Source organism: Mesocricetus auratus, unplaced genomic scaffold (assembly GCF_017639785.1).
Source record: "Mesocricetus auratus isolate SY011 unplaced genomic scaffold, BCM_Maur_2.0 Super-Scaffold_100676, whole genome shotgun sequence".
Taxonomy (NCBI): Eukaryota; Metazoa; Chordata; class Mammalia; order Rodentia; family Cricetidae; genus Mesocricetus; species Mesocricetus auratus.
In genome coordinates, this window is record NW_024429266.1 from 187,360,611 (window position 1) to 187,384,258 (window position 23,648).

Here is a 23,648-nt window from a genome sequence, read left to right on the forward strand (position 1 = left end):
GCTCACATTCTCACCCATACTTCATATTCCTTCATTTTCTTAGTGAGAAAGTTGCTTACTTGGCATAGTCATCCAGTTGGTAGGAAGTGATGTCTTATTGCTTTCCCCCCATCCCATCATGTCATGTTGTAAAGGTTGCTTTTGATCTTCCAATCACATATTTTGCATTGTGCAGTGTCTTGTGATTTTTTAGATAACCAGACACAATGCTCTAGGGAAAGGAACTGTGGAATTAGACTTTTAGCATGCTGGTAAGGTGGAAGGACAGGGAAGTGTGAGAAGGTCTCAGGGTGTTAGTGACCATGTGCCTTTATAGATAAATTCCTCAGTGTTTCTTTGCTTATTCACTCCCATCTTATGTAGGATAGGCTAGCATCTACAGCAGTTAAGTTGGGAATTTCCATTCCTTATAGAAGTCTAGAGTGGGCTCAAATTGACTTGCTTCTCTGTAAGGAAAGGTGACTGAATAGAGTGTTTTTCTTCTGTCCCCTGGGCAGTTAGACTTCAATAAATCTCCTGCTCTTAGGTTCTGAATTCCTAGAATTTTGTTTTATCCATGCATCCATGTATCCATCCACTCATCTATCTATCTATCTATCTATCTATCTATCTATCTATCTATCTATCTATCCATCCTGAGTAAACTTCTGTTAAAAGCTGAGTGATCAGCCATATATTTTATAGTTTTTTTGGGGGGGTTGTTGGTTTTTGAGATAAGCATTCTCTGTGTTGCCCTGGCTGTCCTGGAACTTGCTGCTATAGACCAGGCTGGCCTCAAACTCATAGAGATCTCCTTGCCTCTGCCTCCCAAGTGTTGGGATTCAAGGTGTGCACCACCACTGCTGGCTGATCAGTCATATATTTTAGAAATAGTTTTTCCTCTCCCTACCATTATCTTAAGGGACTTATTTTGTGATATTTATGGTGAGGATGTAGTCAAGTCTCTGGAGGCCAGTCTCTCAGACTGTGATTGCCCTCTGACTGGCACTTATAAGTGATTGTTACTATCAAGTTAACCACACCAAGTCCACAACACATTTTTAATTGCAGCTGAGGTTTTCTAGTTCTGCTCTGGCTTCCATGGTAGGTACAGCAGCCCATCTACAGCACTAGATGGGAGGTGGAGACAGGGAACCACTGAAAAAATTTTGTTAACTTGATTAATCTAATCAGTGAGCTCTGGGATCATTAAGAGACCTTGCCTAAATAAATAAAGTACATCATGGTCAAAGAAGACACCTAATATCACACTGGTGCCTCCATGTGCACACACATGTACCACAGATATATACTTACACACATGTGAACACTCATACCCACACTCCCACATAACATATACACATGGAAAAAATAAGACTGTGTCCTAAGCTGCTTTAGCATCACTGACACTTTAAGGAGTATTCTTTTCCTTTCATTGGTTGGATGACATTTTGCTATTATATTTTATTTTGTGATTGGGCATCTAAAAAAAGTCACCCTTCTTAGTCTTGCATGGGCTCTTCCTTTGAAGAAAGTCTTCATCCCATTGAGCTTACTGTGTTTCTCAAACCTGTTTTCCAGTCTCTCTCCATGCTGTCTGCCCATGCACTGTGCCAAAAACTTGATGCTTTCCTTTATTATCTGCAGTCTACAAACTAATGACATGTCCATTGGCAATCCAAGCAAGCCAAGAAAGAAACAGTTCTCAGGTATCCCTAAGCAAACAAAGCATTCATTCCTGCCCATTGTTTCATTTTATTAAAAAGAAACGCGTCTCTGTGGTGACCCAGACCAGCAGGTCATTCTTCAGTGACAGGTCCTGAGAAAGAAGGTCCAGGATAAAGAAGATAGAACAGGTAAGTTTGGGAGGTATTGCAGAAGCTATGTCTTATGCTAAGCAAGTTTACTAAGAAATACGTCATCTTGTACACTATTTCCAGGGAAGAAATGGGACAGAGCCAGAAAAAGATGTCATACAATATAATTAAGTCCAAAGGAGGTTAATCAAACAACAATGCACAAAGGAAATGAGGAGACTCTAAAAAGCATGGCAGACCAAACACACAGTGGCCTTGGGGATGATAACTCCAGTCTTTTATGGAGGGAAGTCCCATTAGCAGGAACTGAAACTTAAACTCCTTTGAGGCCCTATCGCCAGCCCCAGTCTGGCCTTGCCAAGTTCACTCCTGTGCCAGGACACAGAACTGTATTCCATTTTCCTTTTCATCAGGGCCTCTGAGAATGCCTTGGATAGTTCTGGCTCTCAACAGTGTGGGATGTTTCCTCCTAGACCTTCAGAAAGATGAAGCATGAGAGAGCTGCATCAGTTGCCTAGCCCCTTCTCTAATGTATCTCTGGGGCTACATCCTCTCATCTAGTCTCTGGACTTCTCGCAGAGGTGCTCTGGTGTGTTTGGTGATGCACAAAGTAATGGCTGTGTGGAGCAGTAGGTCTTGTAGCTTCTGATGAGCCATTCTGCTCATGTCATCCACTCCTCTGTAGTTTTAGCCTGAAGCAGAAGTTCCTACCTCACAATTATCACTTTCTGTCTCATATTTTCAACTTCTAGAATACAATTGTTAATTTATCACATTTGTTTTCACATGAAGGAATAATGTTGCTTACATTTTGCTCCCATTATTACCTTGGAATGTTTGATATCAAAATAGACCTACAACTTGTCTTTATGTTTTCTTGAGACATTCAGCATTAGTTTCTTTATTTCCACTCTCTAAAATCCTGGATTACTTACAGTTATTCATTATTAGACTTACTTAGATTTAATGTCACATTGTGTGCATGTAACACCACATAGTAATGTCTTTCACACATTCTCTCTCTTCTCTGTTTCCATGTATTTTATTGTGACAAGATCAAGGTAATTCTGAATTCTGATATATTTTGTGGTGAAAAATATCATGCTGGAAATCAGGTGATCAGATGACATCTTTAACACAACTAAATTCTCAGGATTGCAGTCTCAAGAGAGCACATTTTATTATCTGTAGGATGATAGCCACATAACTGTGCAGCAGTTGTTTCTGATATTGTGTAACCCGCGAGTGGTCAGTTTTCTTCCCACTCATGTGGACAAATGACGCTCATCTCTGCTTGTTTTTTTCCACTTAGTTCACACTTCATAGAACAGAGGTGTTTGTAAGCATGTTTATCAGAAATCATCTTACCTCAAACCTGCCATTTTTAGCAGAGCTATTGCAGATTCTTAGTAGCCACAGAAATTACAGCTCAAGTCAGTGTCCTCACAGCAGGGTCTGATTCGTCTGCTTAGAGCATCAGATCTCTTCACTTTATGATATTTCTAACTCATCCCCACAGCTTTCATTGGCTGCAGGATTGCTTATTTAAGTATGCTCCATGAATGAACTTAATACTTGGAATGTTTATTCACACAATCCACATGTAAGGCCACACCGTCTTGAAAAAGGAGTTCATGTGGCAGGGACATACATTGTTAACAAATTTTCTGGTGATTCTTGTATATAATAAAACTGAGAACCTTATGAAATATACACTGAAATTCCTATCTGCTATATTTGATAATTTTCTAGAACTGTATAGAGTAACTCAAGATTGACATCTCTGGAAGGTCTTGCATGCTTGTTGGAATCTTAGGTTTAGATGAAGAATGAGGAAGATCTTTGTGTCTGGCATTGAGTGAAATGACTATGAACAAACAGTGACAGCTGAGGAGGTTTCACGGAGTCTTAAGTGTGTTATGAGACCTGCACACAGGCTTCCTCTCATTTTTTAATCATCTTGGGGAATGAGGGTGTACATCATGCTGTGAGTACACATCTCCTGTCTTCTAGAACTCAGCCAGCAGATTGCTGCCACTGACATGTAATTTTGAGTGCCTGGTACATTTCACTCTGTACACAGAAAGGAAGTTTAAGGAAATCCGTGCTTTACTTCTTCTTTACCTATAATCTGAGAATGTCTGACATGGAATTTGGAGTCTTGCTCTAAGTCTCTAGGCCTGAAAATCCTTGAAGGAATTAACACACTCTATAGACCCAAGTCCTCCACTCTCTGCAGCTCTGACAGATAAAGTCATTTCACTCAGGTGAATATTATAACAACCATGTGAGCCTTCAGGACAATGCTGAAAAGCACATTTGACTCCCTCCTCACAGCTTTTCCTATTGTGCCAGTATGTATCTAACATCTGTCTGTCTGTCTATCTATCATCTATCTATCTATCTATCTATCTATCTATCTATCTATCTATCTATCTATCTATCATCTATCTATCTATCTATCTATCTTCTATCTGTCTATCTATCATCTGTCTAGTAATAAGCCTGAGCTCAGGCTTATTACTAGCTAGCTCTTACACTTTTCATTTACTTTTTTATTTAGAAGCAATCATTTTACATATCAATCCCCCCATTCTGTCTCCTTCCCACCCTCTCATGTCTCCTACCAATCCCCCAACCAATGTCCCACCTACTCCCCAATGGATAGTGAGGCTTTCCATGGGGGAATCAGCAAAGTCTGTCACGACATTTGGGGAGGGCCTTGGCCTTCCTCTATGTATGTGGACTGAAATAGTATCCATCCATAGAGAATGGGCTCCCAAAGTTCATTTGTGCATTAGGGATAAATACTGGTTCCTCTGTTTGAGGTCCCATAGCCTGCCCAGGCCTCCTAATTGGCATCCACATTCACAGGGTTTGGTTCAGTCCAATGCTGTTTTCCCAGCTTTATGACTGGGGTCTGTGAGCTCTCACAAGGTCAGGTCAGCTGGTTCTGTAGGTTTCTCCAGGATAGTCTTGACTGGTTTGCTTATCTCTCCTCCCTCTCTACAACTGGAGTCCAGGAGTATGGTTCAGTGCTTTAGCTCTTACATTTTAAGCTAACCCATATTCCTTATTTACAGTCTGTCACTTAGGGATACAATTATTAACATGGTAGGTTCATCTAATGCTCCCTCTCTGTGTGGCTGGCAACTCCTGACTCCACCCTCTTCCTCCAGCATTCTCCTAGTCTGGCTCTCCAGCCTAAACTTATTCTGTTCGGCTACTGTTCAGCCCGGTTCTTTATTAAACCAATCACAACAAAAATACATTCACATAGTGTAAAGGAATATTCCACAGCAGGTAGTCATGTACCCTGACATTTGCTCTGAGGAAATAACAAAACACACGGCTAAAGAAATAAGAACAAAAAAGTCTTTTCCATAATTTTCTCAAAAAGCATACCATGTGTTATATCTTCCCTTTGAAAGATAAGAATGAGTAAACTGTGAGAGCATAATGAACACCAAGTCCGGTAACTGGAGAAACCCTCAGATACAAGTGTGTGTGGGTGTGGACACAGGCAGGAGAGTCTTCACAGCGGATTTCCTTTTGTTCATTTGGCCTCACAGAGCTTTGAGTTTCTCTTCACTCACATGCCAGTGCCATACCTCCTACCTTGATGGACACATCAGTTGTCTACGCTGACTTAAACTTAGCCAGGACTCAGGGGCTTAGCCAGGCATCACATTCATCTCTTCACACAGGTATGTGGCTTTATTTCTTCTTTCAGTACCTGGACATATTCTAGAGTTATGATTCCAATTATGTTATAATTTTAAATGATTGCTTTGGCATGGTGAGATGGCTCATCAGGTAAAATCACTTGCTGCACAAATCTGACAACAAAAGTTCAATTCCCAATACCTTTGGTGGATGAAAATCACCTCCTGAGAGTTGCTCTTGCATTTCTACACCTGGTGTGACATGCACACACCTGCGGTCACACAGACATATAAACACAGGCGCTCACACACTCACCTATTCATTTACAAACACACACACACATGCTCACACATGTCAGATAATCACAATTTTGTAGAGAAAACTTAAATGTAATTTTATTCAAGAAGTTCATGAAATGTGAACAGGGATTCTCCTATTGGGCTTCAGTTAAAAGTCTGTGAATAAATAACATTTTCCATGTATGAACAGACAACTGTTTTAGACACGGTAGACTTGCTGTAAGAGCTTGCCCAGTCCAGATCCTGGTACAGAGCCCCGACACTTTGACTCAGGTCTACTACAGTTGCACCCTTGGCAATCAGCATTGGGGAAACCAACCCTCACCTCTGCCAGAGAGGTTAGTAATCTAAGTGAGAGAACTCTCAAAACATGAGATGAGAGTGTGTGAAAAGGGGCCAGAAACTGAGGTGAGAAAATGTGTCTAAAATTGTTGCAAGACTAGTATTGCAGTCAGTGATCTAATTGAACTTACTGATATCATTACATTGTTTTCACTTTAACATTAATACTACATTGCGAGAACTATGTAATTATCAATATTGAAAGACTTTCTGTGAATGCTGCCCTGGGGACCAGCCTTCAGCAGTGCAGGAATTGAGGGGGAGTCACAGACTCGGTGAACTAACCACTCAACTTGACCTTTCTATCTGAGGGAGTAAAACTTAACTTTCCGGGGCCTGTAAAAAGAGAAAAACCACACACACACACACACACACACACACACACACACACACACACACACTTAGGGTCTTTCTATGATCTCTCTCTCATTTATTTCTTTTCTTACATCTATCCAAATTGATGCCTTTTATGCATTTATTTTTCCCTTTATACCTTATATACCTAGCAGAACCTTTCAAGCAACATAAAAATTACAATGTGGTCACATTCTGTTCTTTTTAAGTGAATGATTACATTGAATACAAGTGAAAAATGAGATGTTTCTCATTTTACTTACATGGTTAAACATTTTACATATTACAGAAGGAAAAGAAATTATTCCTGTAAACACACATACTTTCATGTACAAGAAAGCTGCTGTAGATTAACAGAATAAGCAAACAAGTAAGGTATTTTTCTCAGTTCTTTTGCTTTCAGGCTGCATTTTGTGGTTACAAAGAAAGGATCAATTGTTTTTATTTATCTCTAAAGCTAATGTTATAAAAGAACTTGTAAGAATCACAAATCTAAATTTTTTCTATATGAAAAATAATCAGTTCTACTTTAAATCCTTAGAGAACTTACCCATTTGTCATTTTTTTTATATCAGGGGGCTAAGTGCAGGAGTGGGTATGAGGAATTAATTATCACCTTTGATCACCAACGCATTCTATCAAGAGAGATACAAAAGCCAGCAATAGGTTGTCATTGTTTTTGTTCCCTGACTTCAGTGAGTCTCTTTTTCAACTATTAAAAGTATGCCTTTCTAAACTACAAATTGTTCCCCAAGATTTTCTACCTCAAGGGCATTAACAAAAACATATACCTAAACTTGTCATTATTTATAGCTATGTTTTAGCTAAAATGCACACTGAAACTCATTATCACATCTTCAAACATTAATATTTAAAGGACTTGTGCTAGACTATCTTCTAGGAATCAATTGTTTTCCTTAATCATTAACCCAAGCCACAGTCTGTAGAGCTCCTCAAGAGAAACTCATAAGTCCTAGAACAAATAAGAACACTTCCTTCTTTTTATTTTCTATCCTTACAGCCCCTGTTTTATCAGGGGCAGGGACAACAATATGTCCTGCTTTTATCTATATAAAATTTCCCATTAAAATAACCTCTATCACAATACCTTACTATATTTATTCAAAACCCTCAATCATAAAAATTCTATTTAAAGTAGCACTATTATTGCATTAAATCATTGCTTCAGTTAAACAGTACAGCTTAGGAGGAAATCATCTTCAAATAATCCTCAGGCAAAAATGCCCATTAGAACAGGATATTTCCCTGAGATAACCACAATACATTAAAGCTAGTGGAAAATTGCCTCACATCCATTGACACAATGCCAGATACCAGAGAAAATTAGCAGTGTCAGAGGTGTAATGGCACAGTAGCAAGAGGTGTTCTGGACCGACCCCTTGCAGCCTTGCCTATCAGAGACTGACTCATCAGTGCCTTGCATTCTGGTGGATGGATCACCTGAAATCAATCGCCACCAGTAGGTTAGGGACTATTTTTATATATAATTTTTTATTTAAACTAGAAACAAGCTTGCTTTACATGTCAATCCCAACTCCCTCTGCTTCCCTTCCTCCCTTGCCCCCCACCAGCTCCCCAGCCCCCCACCAAATCCCCACACTGTTCCCCAGGGAAGGTGAGGCCCTCCATGGGGATCTCTAGAGTCTGTCATTTCATCCAGGGCAGGCCCTAGGCCCTCCTCGATGTGTCCAGGCTGAGAGAGCATCCCTCCATGCAGAATGGGTTCCCAAAGTCCATTTGTATGCCAGGGCTAAATAATGGTCTATTATCCAAGGCCCCATAGAATACTGAGGCCTCCTCACTGACACTACATTCAGGGAGTCTGGATCAGTCCCATGCTGACCTCTCAGTCATCAGTATGGGGTCCAAGAGCTCCCCCTTGTCAGGTCAGCTGTCTCTGTGGGTGTCACCAGCACGGGCTTGACACCTTTCCTCATCATTCCTCCCTCTCTGTCACTGGGTTCCAGGAGTTCAGTTTCTGTGTTTATCCGTGGGTATCTGCCTCTGCTTCCATCAGTTGCTGGATGAAGGTTTGGCAGTGGGATTGTAGGCTGGCACTCCCATGATCCATGGCTAAAATCCATATATGAGTGACTACATACCATATTTGTCTTTTTGTGACTGGGTTACCTCACTCAGGATGGTTTCTTCTAGTGCCATCCATTTGCCTGAAAATTTCAAGATTTCATTGCTTTTTACTTTTTTTTCTGCTGAGTAGTACTCTGTAGTATAAATGTACCACATTTTCTTTATCCACTCTTCAGTTGTGGGGCATCTAGGTTGCTTCCAGGTTCTAGCTATTACAAATAATGCTACTATGAACATAGTGGAACAGACAACCTTGTTGTATGAATGTGCATCTTTTGGGTATATGCCTAAGAGTAGAATTGCTGGGTCTTGTAGTAAATTGATTCCCATTTCCCTAAGGAATCTCCATACTGATTTTCAAAGTGACTGTACAAGTTGGCATTCCCACCAACAGTGGAGGAGTGTTCCCCTTTCTCCACATTATCTCCAGCATAAATTGTCATTGGTGTTTTGATTTTAGCCATTCTGACAGGAGTGAGATGGTATCTCAGAGTTGTTTTGATTTGCATTTCCCTAATGGCTATGGATGTTGAGCACTTTCTCAAGTGTGTCTCAGCCATTTTAGGCTCCTTTATTGAGAATTCTCTATTTAGTTCTGTACCACATTTTTAATTGGATCCTTTGGAGTTTTGGAGACTTGCTTCTTGAGTTCTTTGTAAATTTTGCAGATTAACCTCTGTCAGATGTGGGGTTAATGAATATCTTTTCCCACTCTGTGGGCTGCCTTTTTGTCTTGTTGACTGTGTCCTTTGCCTTACAGAAGATTCTCAGTTTCAGGAGGTCTCATTTGTTAATTGTCGATCTCAGTGCCTGTGCCACTGGTATTATGTTCAGGAAGCAGTCTCCGGTACCAGTTCATTCAAGGGTCCTCCCACTTTCTCTTCTAAGAGGTTCAGTGTGGCTGAATTTATGTTGAGGTTTTTGATCAATTTGGACTTTTGTGCATGGTGATAGATCTGCAGTTTTCTATATGCCAGTATCCAGTTATGCCAGCACCGTTTGTTGAACATGCTTTATTTTTTCCATTGTATAATTTTAGCTCCTTTGTCAAAGATTAGGTGTACAATTCTATTCCATTGGTCTACCTGTCTATTTTTGTGCCAATACTAAGCTGTTTTCAGGACTATAGCTCTATAATAGAGCTTGAAGTCAGGGAAGGTGATGCCTCTGGATGTTGCTTTGTTCAACAGGGTTGCTTTGGCTATCCTGGGTCTTTTGTTTTTCCATATAAAGTTGATTATTGTTCTTTCAAGGTCTGTGAAGAAATGTGCTGGGATTTTGATGGGGATTGCATTGAGTCTGCAGATTGCTTTTGGCAAGATTGCCATTTTTACTACGTTGATCCAAGAGCATGGGGGATTCTTCCATTTTCTGGTGTCTTCTTTAATTTATTTCTTTAAAGACTAAAAGTTCTTGCGATACAGGTCTTTCACTTGTTTGTTTAGCATTACCCCAATGTATTTTATGTTTTTTGTGGCTATTGTAAAGGGCCATGTTTCTCTGATTTTTTTCTCAGCCCTTTTATCATCTGTATATAGTAGGGCTACTGATTTTTTTGAGTTGATCTTACATCCTGCCACTTTGCTGAAGGTATTTATCAGCCATAGGAGTTCCTTGGTAGAGTTTTTTGGGTCACTTATGTAAACTATCATATTATAATCTGCAAATAGTGAAAGTTTGACCTCATCCTTTCCGATTTGTATTCCTTTGTTCTCCTTTTGTTTTCTTATTGTTCTAACTAGAACTTCAAGTACAATATTGAAGAGGTATGGAAAGAATGAACAGCCTTGTCTTGTTCTTAATTTTAGAGGAATTGCCTTGAGTTTCTCTCTATTCAGTTTGATGTTGGGTTGCTATATATTGTTTTTATGATGTTTAGGTATGGTCCTGTTATCCCTGATCTCTCCAAGACCTTTGTCATGAAAGGGTATTGGATTTTGTCAAAGGCTTTTTCAGCATCTATTGAGATGATCATGTGATTTTTCTTTCTCAGCTTGTTAATATGGTGGATTACATTGATGGATTTTTGTGTGTTGAACCATTCCTGCATCCCTGGGATGAAACCTACTTGACCATGGTGGATGATTATTCTGATGTGTTCTTGGGTCCGATTTGTCAGGTTTTTTTTGTTGTTGTTTTGAGACAGAGTTCCTCTGTATTGTTTTCGAGGCTGTCCTAGAACTCGTTTTGTACACCAGGCTGGTCTCGAACTCACAGAGATCCATCTGCCTCTGCCTCCTGAGTGCTGGGATTAAAGGCATGAGCCACCAACGCCTTTTGCGATTTGCAAGTATTTTATTGAATATTTTTGCAACAGTGTTCATGAGGGATATTGGTCTGAAGTTCTCTTCCTTAGTTGTGTCTTTGTGTGGCTTGGGTATCAATGTTACTGAAGCCTCGTAGAAAGAGTTTGGCAAAGACCCTTCTGCTTCTATTGAGTGGAATACTTTGAGGAGAATTGGTAAAGGCTGTTCTTTGAATTTCTGGTAGAATTCTGCACTGAGGCCATCTGGCCCTGGGTTTTTTTTTTTTTTTTTGGTTGGGAGACTTTTGATGACTGTTTCTATTTCTATAGGGGTTATAGGTCTATTTAAGTTGCTTATCTGTTCTTGATTCAATTTGTGTAAATGATATCTATCCAGAAAGTTGTCCATTTCCTTTAAATACTCGAAATTTGTGGAGTACAGGTTTTCAAAATATGACCTGATGATTCTCTGGGTTTCCTCAGTGTCCGTTGTTATGTTATCCTTTTCATTTCTGATTTTGTTAATTTGCATGTTCACACTCTGCCATTTGGTAAGTTTGGATAAAGGTTTTTCTATTTTGTTGATTTTTTTCAAAGAACCAACTCTTTGTTGCATTGATTCTTTGTATTGTTTTCCTAGTTTCTACTTCATTGATTTCAACACTCAATTTGATTATTTCCTGGTGTCTACTCCTCTGGGGTGCATTTGCCTCCTTTTGTTCTAGAGCTTTCAGTAGTGTTGTTAATTCTCTAGTGTGACTATTCTCCAGTTTCTTCATGTGGACACCTAGTGCTATGAACTTTCCTCTTAGCATTGCTTTCAAAGTGTCCCATAAATTTGGGCATGTTGTGTCTTCATTCTCATTTAATTCTAGGAAGTCTTTAGTTTCTTTTTTTATTTCTTCTTTGACATAGGAATGGTGCAAATGGGCATTATTCAATTTCTATGAGCTTGTAGGGTTTCTGCAATTTGTGCTGTTTTTGAATTTTAACTTTAGAGCATGGTGGTCTGATAAGATACATGGAGTTATTCCAATTTTTTTATACCTGTTGATGTTTGCTATGTGGTTGATTTTTGAGAAGGTTCTATGTGGTGCTGAGAAGAATGTATATTCTTTTGTGTTTGGATGTAGTGTTCTATAGATGTCTGTTAGACCCAAATTGGGTCATAACTTCTATTAGTTCCTGCTTCTTTGTTAAGTTTCTGTCTGGTAGTCCTGTCGAGTGGTGAGAGTGGGGTGTTGAAGTCTGCCACTATAAGTGTGTGAGGTTTTAGGTTAGGGACTATTAAATTAAAAATGTTAAAATTGGGAAAACATCTTGGAGTCACCAAATCAGGGGAAAGTGAAGGCTGTGACACTGCTGGGACCATCCCAACCAGCATGATAGGAAGAAACATGCTTTTCTTTTCCTTATGTCCCTGCCTAGCAAAAGGATGGGAAAGGGCTTTTTGAAATGGATGCAAGAAAGTGAAAGTTGAGAAAAACAATGAGATTTCCTCAACACTATTATCCAAGATCCCAAAACAAGAGCCTAGAAAATTTTGTCTACCCTCATTGTGATTATTATCCCACCCATTATTAACTTGAACAGAAACCTAAAGGACAAAAATAGTAGAATAAAACCAGAGCAAAGATTGTGAAGAGAAAACACTGACCCAGTAGTGAAAGAAATGAAACTGTCTGAATCCATGAGGTAAACAGCTCAGACTTTGGGAAATTTACAGCATAGTAATTAGATGTCTCAGTAAACAAAAAACAGAATGAGGGACATAGGCAGTGACCTGTTTTAAACATTTTACATATTACAGGTGAAAAACAAATTATACCCGAGCAACCTGTTATAAATTTACAGTGTGGGCAAACAAGGTATTCTTTTACTGGCAGCCTGCATTTTGTGGTTACAAAGAAAAGACCAATCACTTTATTACTTATCTAGAAAGGTAATCTTTAAAGAATAACAAAACTAAACTTTTATAAATGGAAAACAATTGTTTGGCTCTGCTTTAAATCTTTAGGGTGCATATCCACTCATCCTTAGTTTTTTTTATACCAGGAAATTGAGTACAAAAATGGGTACAAGGAATTAATCATCATCTTTGGTCATCAACCAATCCTAGCAAGGAAAGCATGTCAGCTCGTAATAGTTGTGCTGACTGTATTTGTTACTTGACCTTACCAAGTTCCTCATTCAGCTATATGCCTTTCTAAAATTTTAGATTGCCTTCTTTGGGTTTTTCATCTCAAAGCTATTTGATGAAAATAACTTAGTCTAATTTTGTTATTTTCAGAGCTTTGTTTCAACTGTGATATACTCTGAAACCTGAGGACACATCTCCCACCATTAAGGTTAAAAGAATTTAAACTAGGTATGCTATTGGGACTCAATTATTTTTCTTAATCTTTAGCCTAAGTCAGTCTATACAGCTCCTCAATAGAAACTCATTTATGTGTTCTAGCTGTGTGACACTTCATTGTTTTATTTATTATCATTATTATTATTATTATTATTTGGTTTTTCGAGACAGGGTTTCTCTGTGTAGTTTTGTAGACCAGGCTGGCCTCAAACTCACAGAGATGTGCCTGCCTCTGCCTCTGGAGTGCTTGGATTAAAGGTGTGCACCACTACCGCCTGGCTCTCTTGTTTTATTTTTTAATCATTTGTACACTCTGCTTTATCAAAGGCAGGAGCAACATTTTATCTTACCTTTACCTATATTAATTTTTCCACTATACTAATCTCTATCATAATTCTTTACTATATTTATTAAAAACCTTCAGTCATCAAAATCCTACTTAAACTAACACTATTATTGTATTAAATCGTTGCTTCAGTTAAACAGTACAGCTTAGGAGGAAATCATCTTCATAATAACCCACAGGTAATAATGCTGAGTAAAACAGGATGTTTCTATGAGATAAACACACGACATAATAGGCAGTGGGGAATCTCCCCCACCCATTCACAGCATTCCAGATACCTGAGAAAGATGGCAGAAGCAAACATGGAAAGGCACAACAGAAGCAAAAGACATTTTGGAGTCTGTGGTCTCTGGGCATTGTCAGTCAGAGATTCACTCATCAAGGCATTCTTCTCCTGATGGGCCGACACCTCAAACTTCTATTGCCATCTGCTGCTCCTCTGACATAGTCAGTAGCAAATGATTTAACTTACTTAATGACTATTTGTCAGCTTCCTAAAACTGCTGTACAGTCCTAAGACCACTAGTGTTTGTCCGCAATTTCAATCATACAATTCAGCCACCAAAGATAATGAAAAGAAAGAAAGAAAAGAAAAAAGAAGTAGATATGGATATATGAGCAATTCCTGACCACTCAATGAGAATAAGGAACATTTTAGAACATCTGGTTTCAAATTTTAACATGTAACTCAAAGCATGCCAGGAATTATAGAAACAAAACAAAAACAGCTATAGCTGTAGAAATTAGGAATCCCTAGTCATGCATGGTATGATACAGCTGTAATTCCAGTACTGGAGAAGTGGAGACAGGAGCATCAGGAGTTCAAGGTCATCTTTTACCACAGAGGAAGTCTGGGAGTAGTCTAAGCTACAGGAAATCCAATCTGAGAAACAGAACCTGGCAAAACCAAAAGCGATGGGAAAGTTTGTTCAGAATGGTACAGTATTTTGTTCTAATACTTAAATCTAGAAGGTCACTCATAAGATGGTACTGCATAGAGTGTTAGAAACTAAATGAGAACAAAGGGAGACTGTGATTAAATTAGAGATGTAAGAGACAACCAATATTTCTGGTTATTAGCTTTATAAACAAAATTCATGAGTGAGTACATACTGTGTTTGTCTTTCTGTGTTGGGTTACTTCACTCAGGATGGTTTCTTCTAGTTCCATCCATTTGTTTGTGAATTTCAAGATGTCATTGTTTTTTTACCTGAGTAGTACTCCACTGTGTAAATGTACCACATTTTCTTTATCCATTCTTCTCTTGAGGGGCATCTAGGTTGCTTCCAGGTTATGGCTATTGCAAATGATGCTTCTACAAATGTAATTGAACAGGTATTTTTAGACATAGAGCAAAGGATAACCAGCTTATAATCTATAACCCAAGAGAAGCTAGGAAACAAGGAGGATCCTAAGAGAGACGTACATGAACCCCCGAGAAGGGGAGAGGGACAAGATCTCCTGAGTAAATCGGGAGCATGGGGGGAGGCAGAAGGAGGTAGGAGAGAGAGGAGAGAAGGGGAAGGGAGAGGAGAACATGAGTAAGGTTGTTATGTCATGTCCTATGACTTTTCCTGTGGCTGTTACTGAAAAAAAAAACAGCAGCAGCAGCAACAACAACAACACACCCAAAAGGTTTTGTTAATGTCAGTGGGAACCAATATATATGAAAGATTTAAAAGGCTTACAGAAAAAAACTTGTTCCATGTCTGATGATTCGGCAAATAAAATACAAAGATTGGAACATAAGATTGAAATACTAACAGAAAGAATTTGTTCCATGCCTGCGACTAATGACAAGCTAGCAGATAAAACATTGTTTCTGGAAGGCAATTTACATGCCATTCAGATAATATCTAAGGATGAGAATATTAAATGTTTAGAATCATATATAAATAAAAGGAACAAGAAACTGACTGATTCAATGAAATCTTTAGGAACTTATATGGTCCAGGAAGTTCAAACACTGAGAGAAACAATGATAAATAGACTACAGGCCTTACAAGACCTTCAATCTGATACACCAGAAGCAGAGATACAAACAATAGGGCATGAAAAAGATTTAATATTACCTGCACCTTTTGGTAGTTGCTTGCTTGCACTTCCTGCCTACTCTAGTATTGTTATCCTCCTTCTCAGGTCTTTGATGGGGTTGAAGATTAGACTGTCATGGTTATTGTTCTTTCTTCCTAGATAGAAATATTAGGTTAAAGACTTAAACTTTCCAGCTTAGGACAACTCTATAGTAATCTCTGTTATGCCTTTACCCTAGGACTGGATATGTAGTTCTTGTCATTTGCTCTTGTTGCTTCACTGGCCAAACGTAGTTACTACACATGAAGAATCAGGAAGGTTGAATTGGGGGAAGAACAGAGTAAAAGAGAGCAAGGAAAGAGATACCTTGATAGAGGGAAACTTTATGGGCTTCACAAGGAACCTGGCCCTAGGGAAATTCCTAGGAATCCACAAGGATGACCCCAACTAAACCTTAGCAATAGTGGAGTGAATACCTTAAATGTCCTTTTCCTGTAATGAGATTGATGACTATCTTAAATGCCATCATAGAGCCTTCATCCAGTAGCTGATGGAAGCAGAAGCAGACATCCACAGCTAAACCCTGAGCTGAACTGGAATCCAGTTGTAGAGAGGGAGGAGGCGTCACCCTCTCGGAGGAGTGGATAGGGGGTGGGATGGGGAGATAGTGGGAGGAGTAGGAGGATGAGAGGGAGAGGGAACTTGGATTGACATGTAAAATAAGCTTGTTTTAATTTAAATTAAAAATAATAAAAAACTCACATTGTTTTCCATATCTAACCCAATTTTTAAAAATGTCTAACATAAAGTTAAATTCACAAATTTGTGGGATATTATGACCACATTTCAAAAATTAATTAATTTCATAGTCTAATAGGTATAAGATATTCATTACCGATGGTTACCAAAGAAAGTAGAGATATCAAACATGGTGTCTAGGCAGTGCAATGTGGTAGATATAGTGTATGTTATGTTATAGCACAGAACCACTTATCTGCTATAGACATAGTTTGTATCATGTTATAGCACAGAACCCCTTATTAGCTATACATATAATTTGTCATGCTACAGCACAGAATCCCTTATCTACTGTAGACATACTTTATGTCATATCATAGCACAGAACCCCTTATCTGCTACTGACACTGTATATGCCATGTTATAGGACACTATCCCTTATATGCTATAGATATTGTGTATGTTATATAATTGCATAGTAACTCCTTATTTGCTATTTCAGTGTCTGTAGCTTCTGTTACTTGCATGTAACAGCAGTCTTAAACCATTAACTATAAAATTATAGGAGTAAGTAACTCAATGTTTTTATCTAGATACTGTCCTGAGCAGCAATGAGGAGATCTTGTACATTGAGGTTAGGAAGTGAATTGCTAGTCACCAGCACTTGTGTCCTAGTAACACTCACTCAGTCAGTGCTGACCCCAAATTGAAAAAGTAATGACGTCAACATCACAGTCATCCCAGCGAGCAGCCATAAAGCATTATTTTAAATAAAGCTGATAGTACAAAGTACTTCATAGCATTTTACTTAGTGGAAAAATTCATTTTTACTGACACACACCAAGTTGTGAAAACTGTAGCCACCATATGTAGTATGTGCTTAGTTAAGATGGAAAAATCAACTCTTCCCTACCCCCCCGTGTGTGTGTGTGTGTGTGTGTGTGTGTGTGTGTGTGTGTGTATAAAATAGTGCACACAGAATGTACCATTAAGTTTAGTTCAATCAGTGCACTAGGAGTTTTGGAAACACTCCTTGTAGTTAAGGGAGGGTTGTGAGCCTAGCCTTTAATGACTGAGCCATCTCCCCAACCCATTAAGGGAGGTCTTCTGTAGGTAGGAAACCACCTCTGATTTTTCTCTCAGATGTACCCAAGAGGATTTAACAAGTGTATTCTTTGTTCATCCTAGATGCCTGTCAGTGCCCACACTGGCGTCAGTTGGTCCTGGAACTCAGCTGTGCTTGGCTGATCCTTCTTGTCTTGAGCCTGACTGGACTCAGTGTCTCAGGTAAGTGAGGTAAGAGCTTTAGCTTCATAATTCCCCAAAAACATTAGTCCTTTTATAGCATTTGACCACCTTGAGCCTAGGGGAAGGTCAATGACATCTAATGTTACAGGACAATATCTTGTGCTCATTGTAGAAACTTCACATTATGTTGTATGAGGTTTGGCATATATCCATTTAGAGCTATAAAAAGTAATAGTCAAATTGTGACAAAAGATGGTAATAACAAAGAACACAAAAGACCCTCATATTTAGCTTACCCAGTCAACCTTTTCTCGGGGTTGGTGTGACTGCGAGCAATCTGAGAGTTTCAACAACACCCACAGATTGGCTTGTCAATCAGAAGATATGCAGCCTCAGAGTTGTGTGAATCCACATGTTCTGTGTGTTTCTTGTTCAGATATCCTGGTTCAAAACTTGTCCCTCAATCCTATTTGCTAATATTTCATCCTGAGTCCAGATGTTCAGATGAAATAACTTGATTTCCTGAAATAAGAAATAAAACAAGCTGGGTGTGGTAACACACACCTCTAATCCTAGCACTTGGGCAGGTGGGTCTCTATGAGTATGTGAGGCCAGTCTGATCTAAATAGGGGGTTCCAGGACAGTCCAACCTGTTACCCAGAGAAACCCTGTGCCAACCCCCACCTCTGAAAGAAAGAAATAGACCACCATTCATTCCAGCATTTAATCTTCTCTGTGTGATCTTATTTAATAGTGGGATTCTTAGCGCAAAAACCACCAACAGAAAAATGCAGTGTGGCTGCTCAAGAGAACAGGACTGAACCAAAAGGTAACTGTGCGGCTTAAATTTCCTAAGAAATTTTGCATACATGTTACCTCAGTTAAAGTCCATAAGAGCCCTCAATGAAGACACTATATCACCTTTTATGTCTTAGAAAACATCCAAAATAAACCATTAAGAAATCGCAGGGAGCCATGCACTCTGTAAATATTGTTGCTGGGAGTTGCACTGAATTGGGCGATCTTGACATTTATGTTTGTAGGCAACTGGCCATGCTGCCTCAGGCTGATGGTGCACATGATCACTAAAAGGCAGATAACAAGTGAAAAAGCAGAATATCTGATTATTTTAATCAATATGTTAAAGTTTATTTTTTGTGAAGCTAATAATAGAAACAAAAAAATGAATCCTTTGTCATTAATTTGGATTCCTTGACACATGACAGCATTAACCTTGTTCTGGCATGCTCTGATGAAGAAGCTACTGTGTGGAGTTGATTGTGGTGCAGCAGGAACAGGGCAGAAATAAACAAATATTTCTTATTCTAGGGGGATCAGCCATGCTAAAGTGCCCGAGAGACTGGCATTCATACCGAGAGAAATGCTTATTTATTTCTCAAACTTCAGGACCTTGGTCTGAAGGTCTAACTGATTGCTCTGTGAAAGAAGCCACTTTGTTGTTCATTGAAGATGAAGAAGAATTGGTAAACAGATAAATAAAATTGCCCAGTTAGAACATAATTCTTTCTTGAATCTGTGTTGACGTCTCTGGACTTAGCCAATTGTCTACGTTGAGGAAATGGAGATTTGGATTTTAAGCAGCTCATAATCTAAGAGACTAATTGGATTTATGAATTACTAACTGACAATAATGGGCCAAATCAATTAAAAGTAGAAATACATAGGGAACAATTTTACAAAGGAGACAGACTTATGATGGTGGGGAACTAGGAAGAGCTCAAATAGCAGACATAGTGTTTTAGAAGTTTGGTACAAGAAAGTCAGTCATGATAAACAGATTGATGATTACGTCTCCCACTATGTTTTGATTATAGAAATTCATCCGGGATTTCTTAAAGAGCAAAGAACATCAGTTTTTTATTGGACTGCATTATGTATCAGCAGAGAAGATGTGGAAGTGGATCAATGGCTCTACTTTAAACCCTGACCTGTGAGTATTAAATGAGCTCATCTGAATATCCAATTCACATCCATATTACTGAAAATTTACTTTTGTAGTTTTGATTTACTTTATAAATTCTTGAGTCTTGAAATAAGCTGAAAAGACAATTCTAAAATAAGTTGAAAAATTTCTTGTACAAATAGACATCAACCCTTTATGATAATGTATGTGTGTATATTTATTTACAAAGGAATTTTAAAAGACAGGGAACATGGGGAACATGTCTGCTTGGAAATCATAGAATTTCTTTTTTTTCATTCACACACTCAGCTAGAAATAAAAAAAATTGTTTTATTTTATGTATGTGTGCCTGAGTGTATGAGTGTGGCCAGAAAATTAATGTGGTCATTAATTTTCATGGAACTGGAGTTACAGATGGTTGTGAGCTACCCTGAGGTTGCTGGGCCTTGAACCTGGGTCCTCTGCAATGGCAGTAAGCACTCTTACCCTCTAAGCTAGTTCTCTAGCCTCTACACTGAAATTCTTAAGCAGTACTTTAAAATTGTGGAAAAATGTTGCCATACAATTTTGTGTGTCATTAAGTGAATTTCTTTAGGTAGAACCAAAGTAGACATTGCTGCTTAAAAATAATTTCACATATAGTAAGATTTGATTTTTCCTTTGTGTGTGTTGGTTCTCTCTCTCTCTCTCTCTCTCTCTCTCTCTCTCTCTCTCTGTGTGTGTGTGTGTGTGTATGTGCGTGTGTTTGTGTGTAATTGTACTATGATGTAAAATGTTTACATGATTTTAATTCATAGTAAAAATATGATGACACGTGAAGAAATCCAAGTAAGGCAGAGGATTTATCTCAGTGGCTGTGTGCTTCTGCTCTTTGGATAAAGAGATGCTGTCGTTAGACAGTAGTGAGCAGGTACATTTTGAGGCTTTCCTGTTACAATATAAAGAGAGTCAGTTAAATCTGTTTTTGTTTTAACTGGACTGAGGTAATGGCTTTGGGTAAAAGCTCTAACTGTATAAACATTACAGTGTGACATCCCACAGAACTCTTATATAAAAAGCCAGATTCAGAAGTCCACATTTGTATCACAACACTCCTGCACCAGAGGGGCAGGAGGGGACAGGAGAATCACCCAGAAGCACCTGGGCCAGAGAGTCTGGAATCCACAGCACAATGTCAGAAACAAGGTAGAAGGGAGGCTCCCCCCAAATTGTTCTCTGACTTCTACACATTCTCTGACCTTTCCTTTCTTACCCCATCTCTTCTCTAAATTAGCTCTATGATCCCTTGTTTTCAGACTAGGAAAACAAGGGGAAAGCAAAAATTTTGCAAGCAGGAATATTTTGAGAATTAAATGAGATAATGTTAAAGTCGTCACTGGAAGTCTTGCTGGGGAGGTCCTGGGAATCTGTCAAGGGCTTTTGGAAAAGAAGTCGTTGATTTAAGCAGTTTGGCTTGAAGATTGAAGAAAGAAGCTAAAGCATGAAGAAATGTAGGGACATTTACAGAAGTCCAGTTGAAGGGAGTTCATAGATGATTAGCATGCAGGGCACTGGGTGACATCAAATTTGCTGCTATGGCTCAAGGGCTCCATGCAGAAATAAACAAAGGAAAAGTGACAGCTGTGATGGAGCCCTGCCTACTGCCTGATGTGTGACATCTCTGCTAGACACAGGTTGGTCTTGAACTCACCCCTTCCTCATAATCACCCTATAAGATCCCTGTTATAGTGCTTTACATCTGGCCTCAACCCACATTCAGCAATCCACAGGAACCCTGTGTGTGGGAGTAGTGTCATGATAAAGCAAAGATCCACCATCTCTGGAATGAGACAGGAAGAAACCTGAGTTTCTTCCACATGAATTGAGGCTCTTTTTCTCTGTGCATCTAATTCTGTAGACCCACTGTGTTCATTCTGTATGTTGAATACATTTACTGAGCACCTACCATGTAACTTTTGTAGTACATTAATGTAAATATACCTCAATGCCTTCCCTAAGCAGTAGTTGGTTATAACTTGTGTTTAAGGAACTTGAAGCTCAACATAATGAAGATGTTTTCCACATGGTCACATGACATGTCAGTTGTACATCTAGGAGATTTCATGACAGATTCTCATACCTTCTCCTTTTCATACATCATGATAAATATGCTTGATGAACTAATTCTTCTCCAATGAGGGTGCAACTGAAAATTCTAGTGGTGTTGATTGGCAGTATCTTTAGTGTTTATAATGTTTATTATTGTGTTTACTATGCTTCAACACTGTGTAATCTGCAGTATCCTTACATATTCAAAAATGGCTGATATGATCACTTTTAGAAAATCCTAAAGACTAGGAGCATCTATTCTTTGCTCTTCAGATTACAGGTCACTGGAAAGGCCAAAGAAGACAGCTGTGCTGTTATCTCGAAGACAGAAGTGTTTTCTGACACCTGTTCTGCAGACAACCGCTGGATCTGCCAAAAGAAGCTGAAACATGTCTGAAACCCTGTGTCCTGACTCCTGACTGCAAAGCTCATCTCCATTGCTTTACCTTCCACCCCAGATCTATGCACTGAACTGTCAAGCCCTCCCAGCACAGTTAGTGGCACAAAGCATGGTTCATAAAACCTTGGTGACTCTTACTGATGCTCAGTTGCAATGTCTTTATTCTGTAAATGTAAATGTACACAGACACAGATGTGCCATCCTAAGAGAGGTGCTCTATAGGAGGAAGCCCAGGCCAGCAGGGGGCACTGGAGGCCTTGTGTGACCTTTGTTGATCTCTGTCCCTGAGGTCATCTGTAGACAGCTGTTTGCAAAGTTTTCATCTGTACCCTCCACTCCAAACTATTTCACATCTGGGCTCTAGAACCGTGATTAAAGTCTTTGCTGCTGACTCTGACACCAGAGGCCCAGAGTTGGCAGGGGAAGAGTTGCTTTTTATGGACACCTCCAACATTCACAATTGACTAATGCCGTGATAATGAGAGTGACTGCAGGTAAACAGCTCTGTCAGTGTGACACTTCCCACTCTGCTGTAATCCACAAACATGTCCTGGAGAGTTGGTGGCACCTTGGTTCTGGGCTTGTCAGTCTCCAGTCCTGTGAGACAGGAGGGTCTATTTTCTCCGGTTTTCTATTATAGCAACAAAAATGGACTAAGGCAAGGCCTTAACTCTTCCCTCTGTTCCACAGGCCTTCTCATTTTAATGTTTTCATCACATCTTTCTTCCACACTGTCTATAGTCTATGGCTCATGCACAAAATGTAGGAAGTCTGCAATTAAATATTTTGTTATTTTAGTAAAAATTAATTTTAATAACTTTTTAGTAAAAAATTAACAATATCTTTTTAATTCTTCAGTTGCAGAAATTAAAAATTAGTTTTTACTCTGATGAATCTCTTTTATATCAACTCTCACTGAAAAAACTTGACAAATTGTCAGTGGCAATCCAAAGAAGAATAAAATTGAATTTACTGTATAATGAGGCATACTAAAATTTCTATTAAAATAGGTATTTACATATTCTAGACACTCATAGTCCAATTCAATTACTTAAATTGAAGCATATGCTAAGGTCCGAGTAAAATAATTTTTAAATAAAATATTATTTTGTATGGATGAATGTTCGGCTTGTATATATGTCTGCGCACCATGCACATACAGTACACTTAGAAGCCTGAAGGGGGCATTGGATCCCCTGGGAATTGAGTTTTCTTTTTTTTTTTTATTCTTTTTTTATTTATTTATTTTTCAGTTTAAATTTAGATTAGAAACAAGGTTGCTTCACAAGTCAATTCCAGGTCCCTCTCCCTTTCCCTCCCTCCTCCCGTGCCCTCCCCCAACCCCCCCATTATCTCCTCATTTCCCCAGGGAGGGTGAGGCCCTCCATGGTGGTGTCCATAGTCTGTCATTTCATATAGGGCAGGGCCTAGACCCTCCCCCAAGAGTTCAGGGTGAGAGTGCACCTCACATTGTTCTATGGGAGTCCAAAGTCCATGTGTATACTTGGGATGGGTACTGATCTGCTGCCCAAGGCTCAATAGATTCCCTAGGCCTCCTCACTGACACCCACATTCAGGGGGTCTTGATCAGTCCCATGCTGGATTCCCAGGCTGATGCCTGGGATTCAAGAGTTAACCCTTGTCAGGTCAGCTGTTTCTGGGGGTTAAACCAGCCCAGTCTTAATCCCTTTGGTCATCAGTCC

The 23,648-nt window shown here is 39.1% G+C and overlaps 1 protein-coding gene across 1 annotated transcript; it reads left to right on the forward strand.

Moving 5' to 3' along the window:
- The first annotated feature begins 5,382 nt into the window (after positions 1-5,382).
- On the forward strand, positions 5,383-22,086 carry Klrb1 (killer cell lectin like receptor B1). Its single transcript, XM_040739142.1, has 6 exons — positions 5,383-5,503; positions 17,474-17,572; positions 18,288-18,362; positions 18,863-19,017; positions 19,369-19,484; positions 21,819-22,086. The coding sequence occupies exons 1-6, from the start codon at positions 5,419-5,421 to the stop codon at positions 21,940-21,942; spliced, it is 654 nt and encodes a 217-aa protein (XP_040595076.1). The 5' UTR covers positions 5,383-5,418; the 3' UTR covers positions 21,943-22,086.
- Positions 22,087-23,648: the final 1,562 nt, after the last annotated feature.

Coding starts and splice junctions, on each gene's coding strand:
- Klrb1 (XM_040739142.1), top strand. CDS start 5,419: ATGGACACATCAGTTGTCTACGCTGACTTAAACTTAGCCAGGACTCAG. Junction 17,573..18,287: donor GACTGGACTCAGTGTCTCAG/GTAAGTGAGGTA, acceptor CTTATTTAATAG/TGGGATTCTTAGCGCAAAAA. Junction 19,018..19,368: donor TTGAAGATGAAGAAGAATTG/GTAAACAGATAA, acceptor TTTTGATTATAG/AAATTCATCCGGGATTTCTT.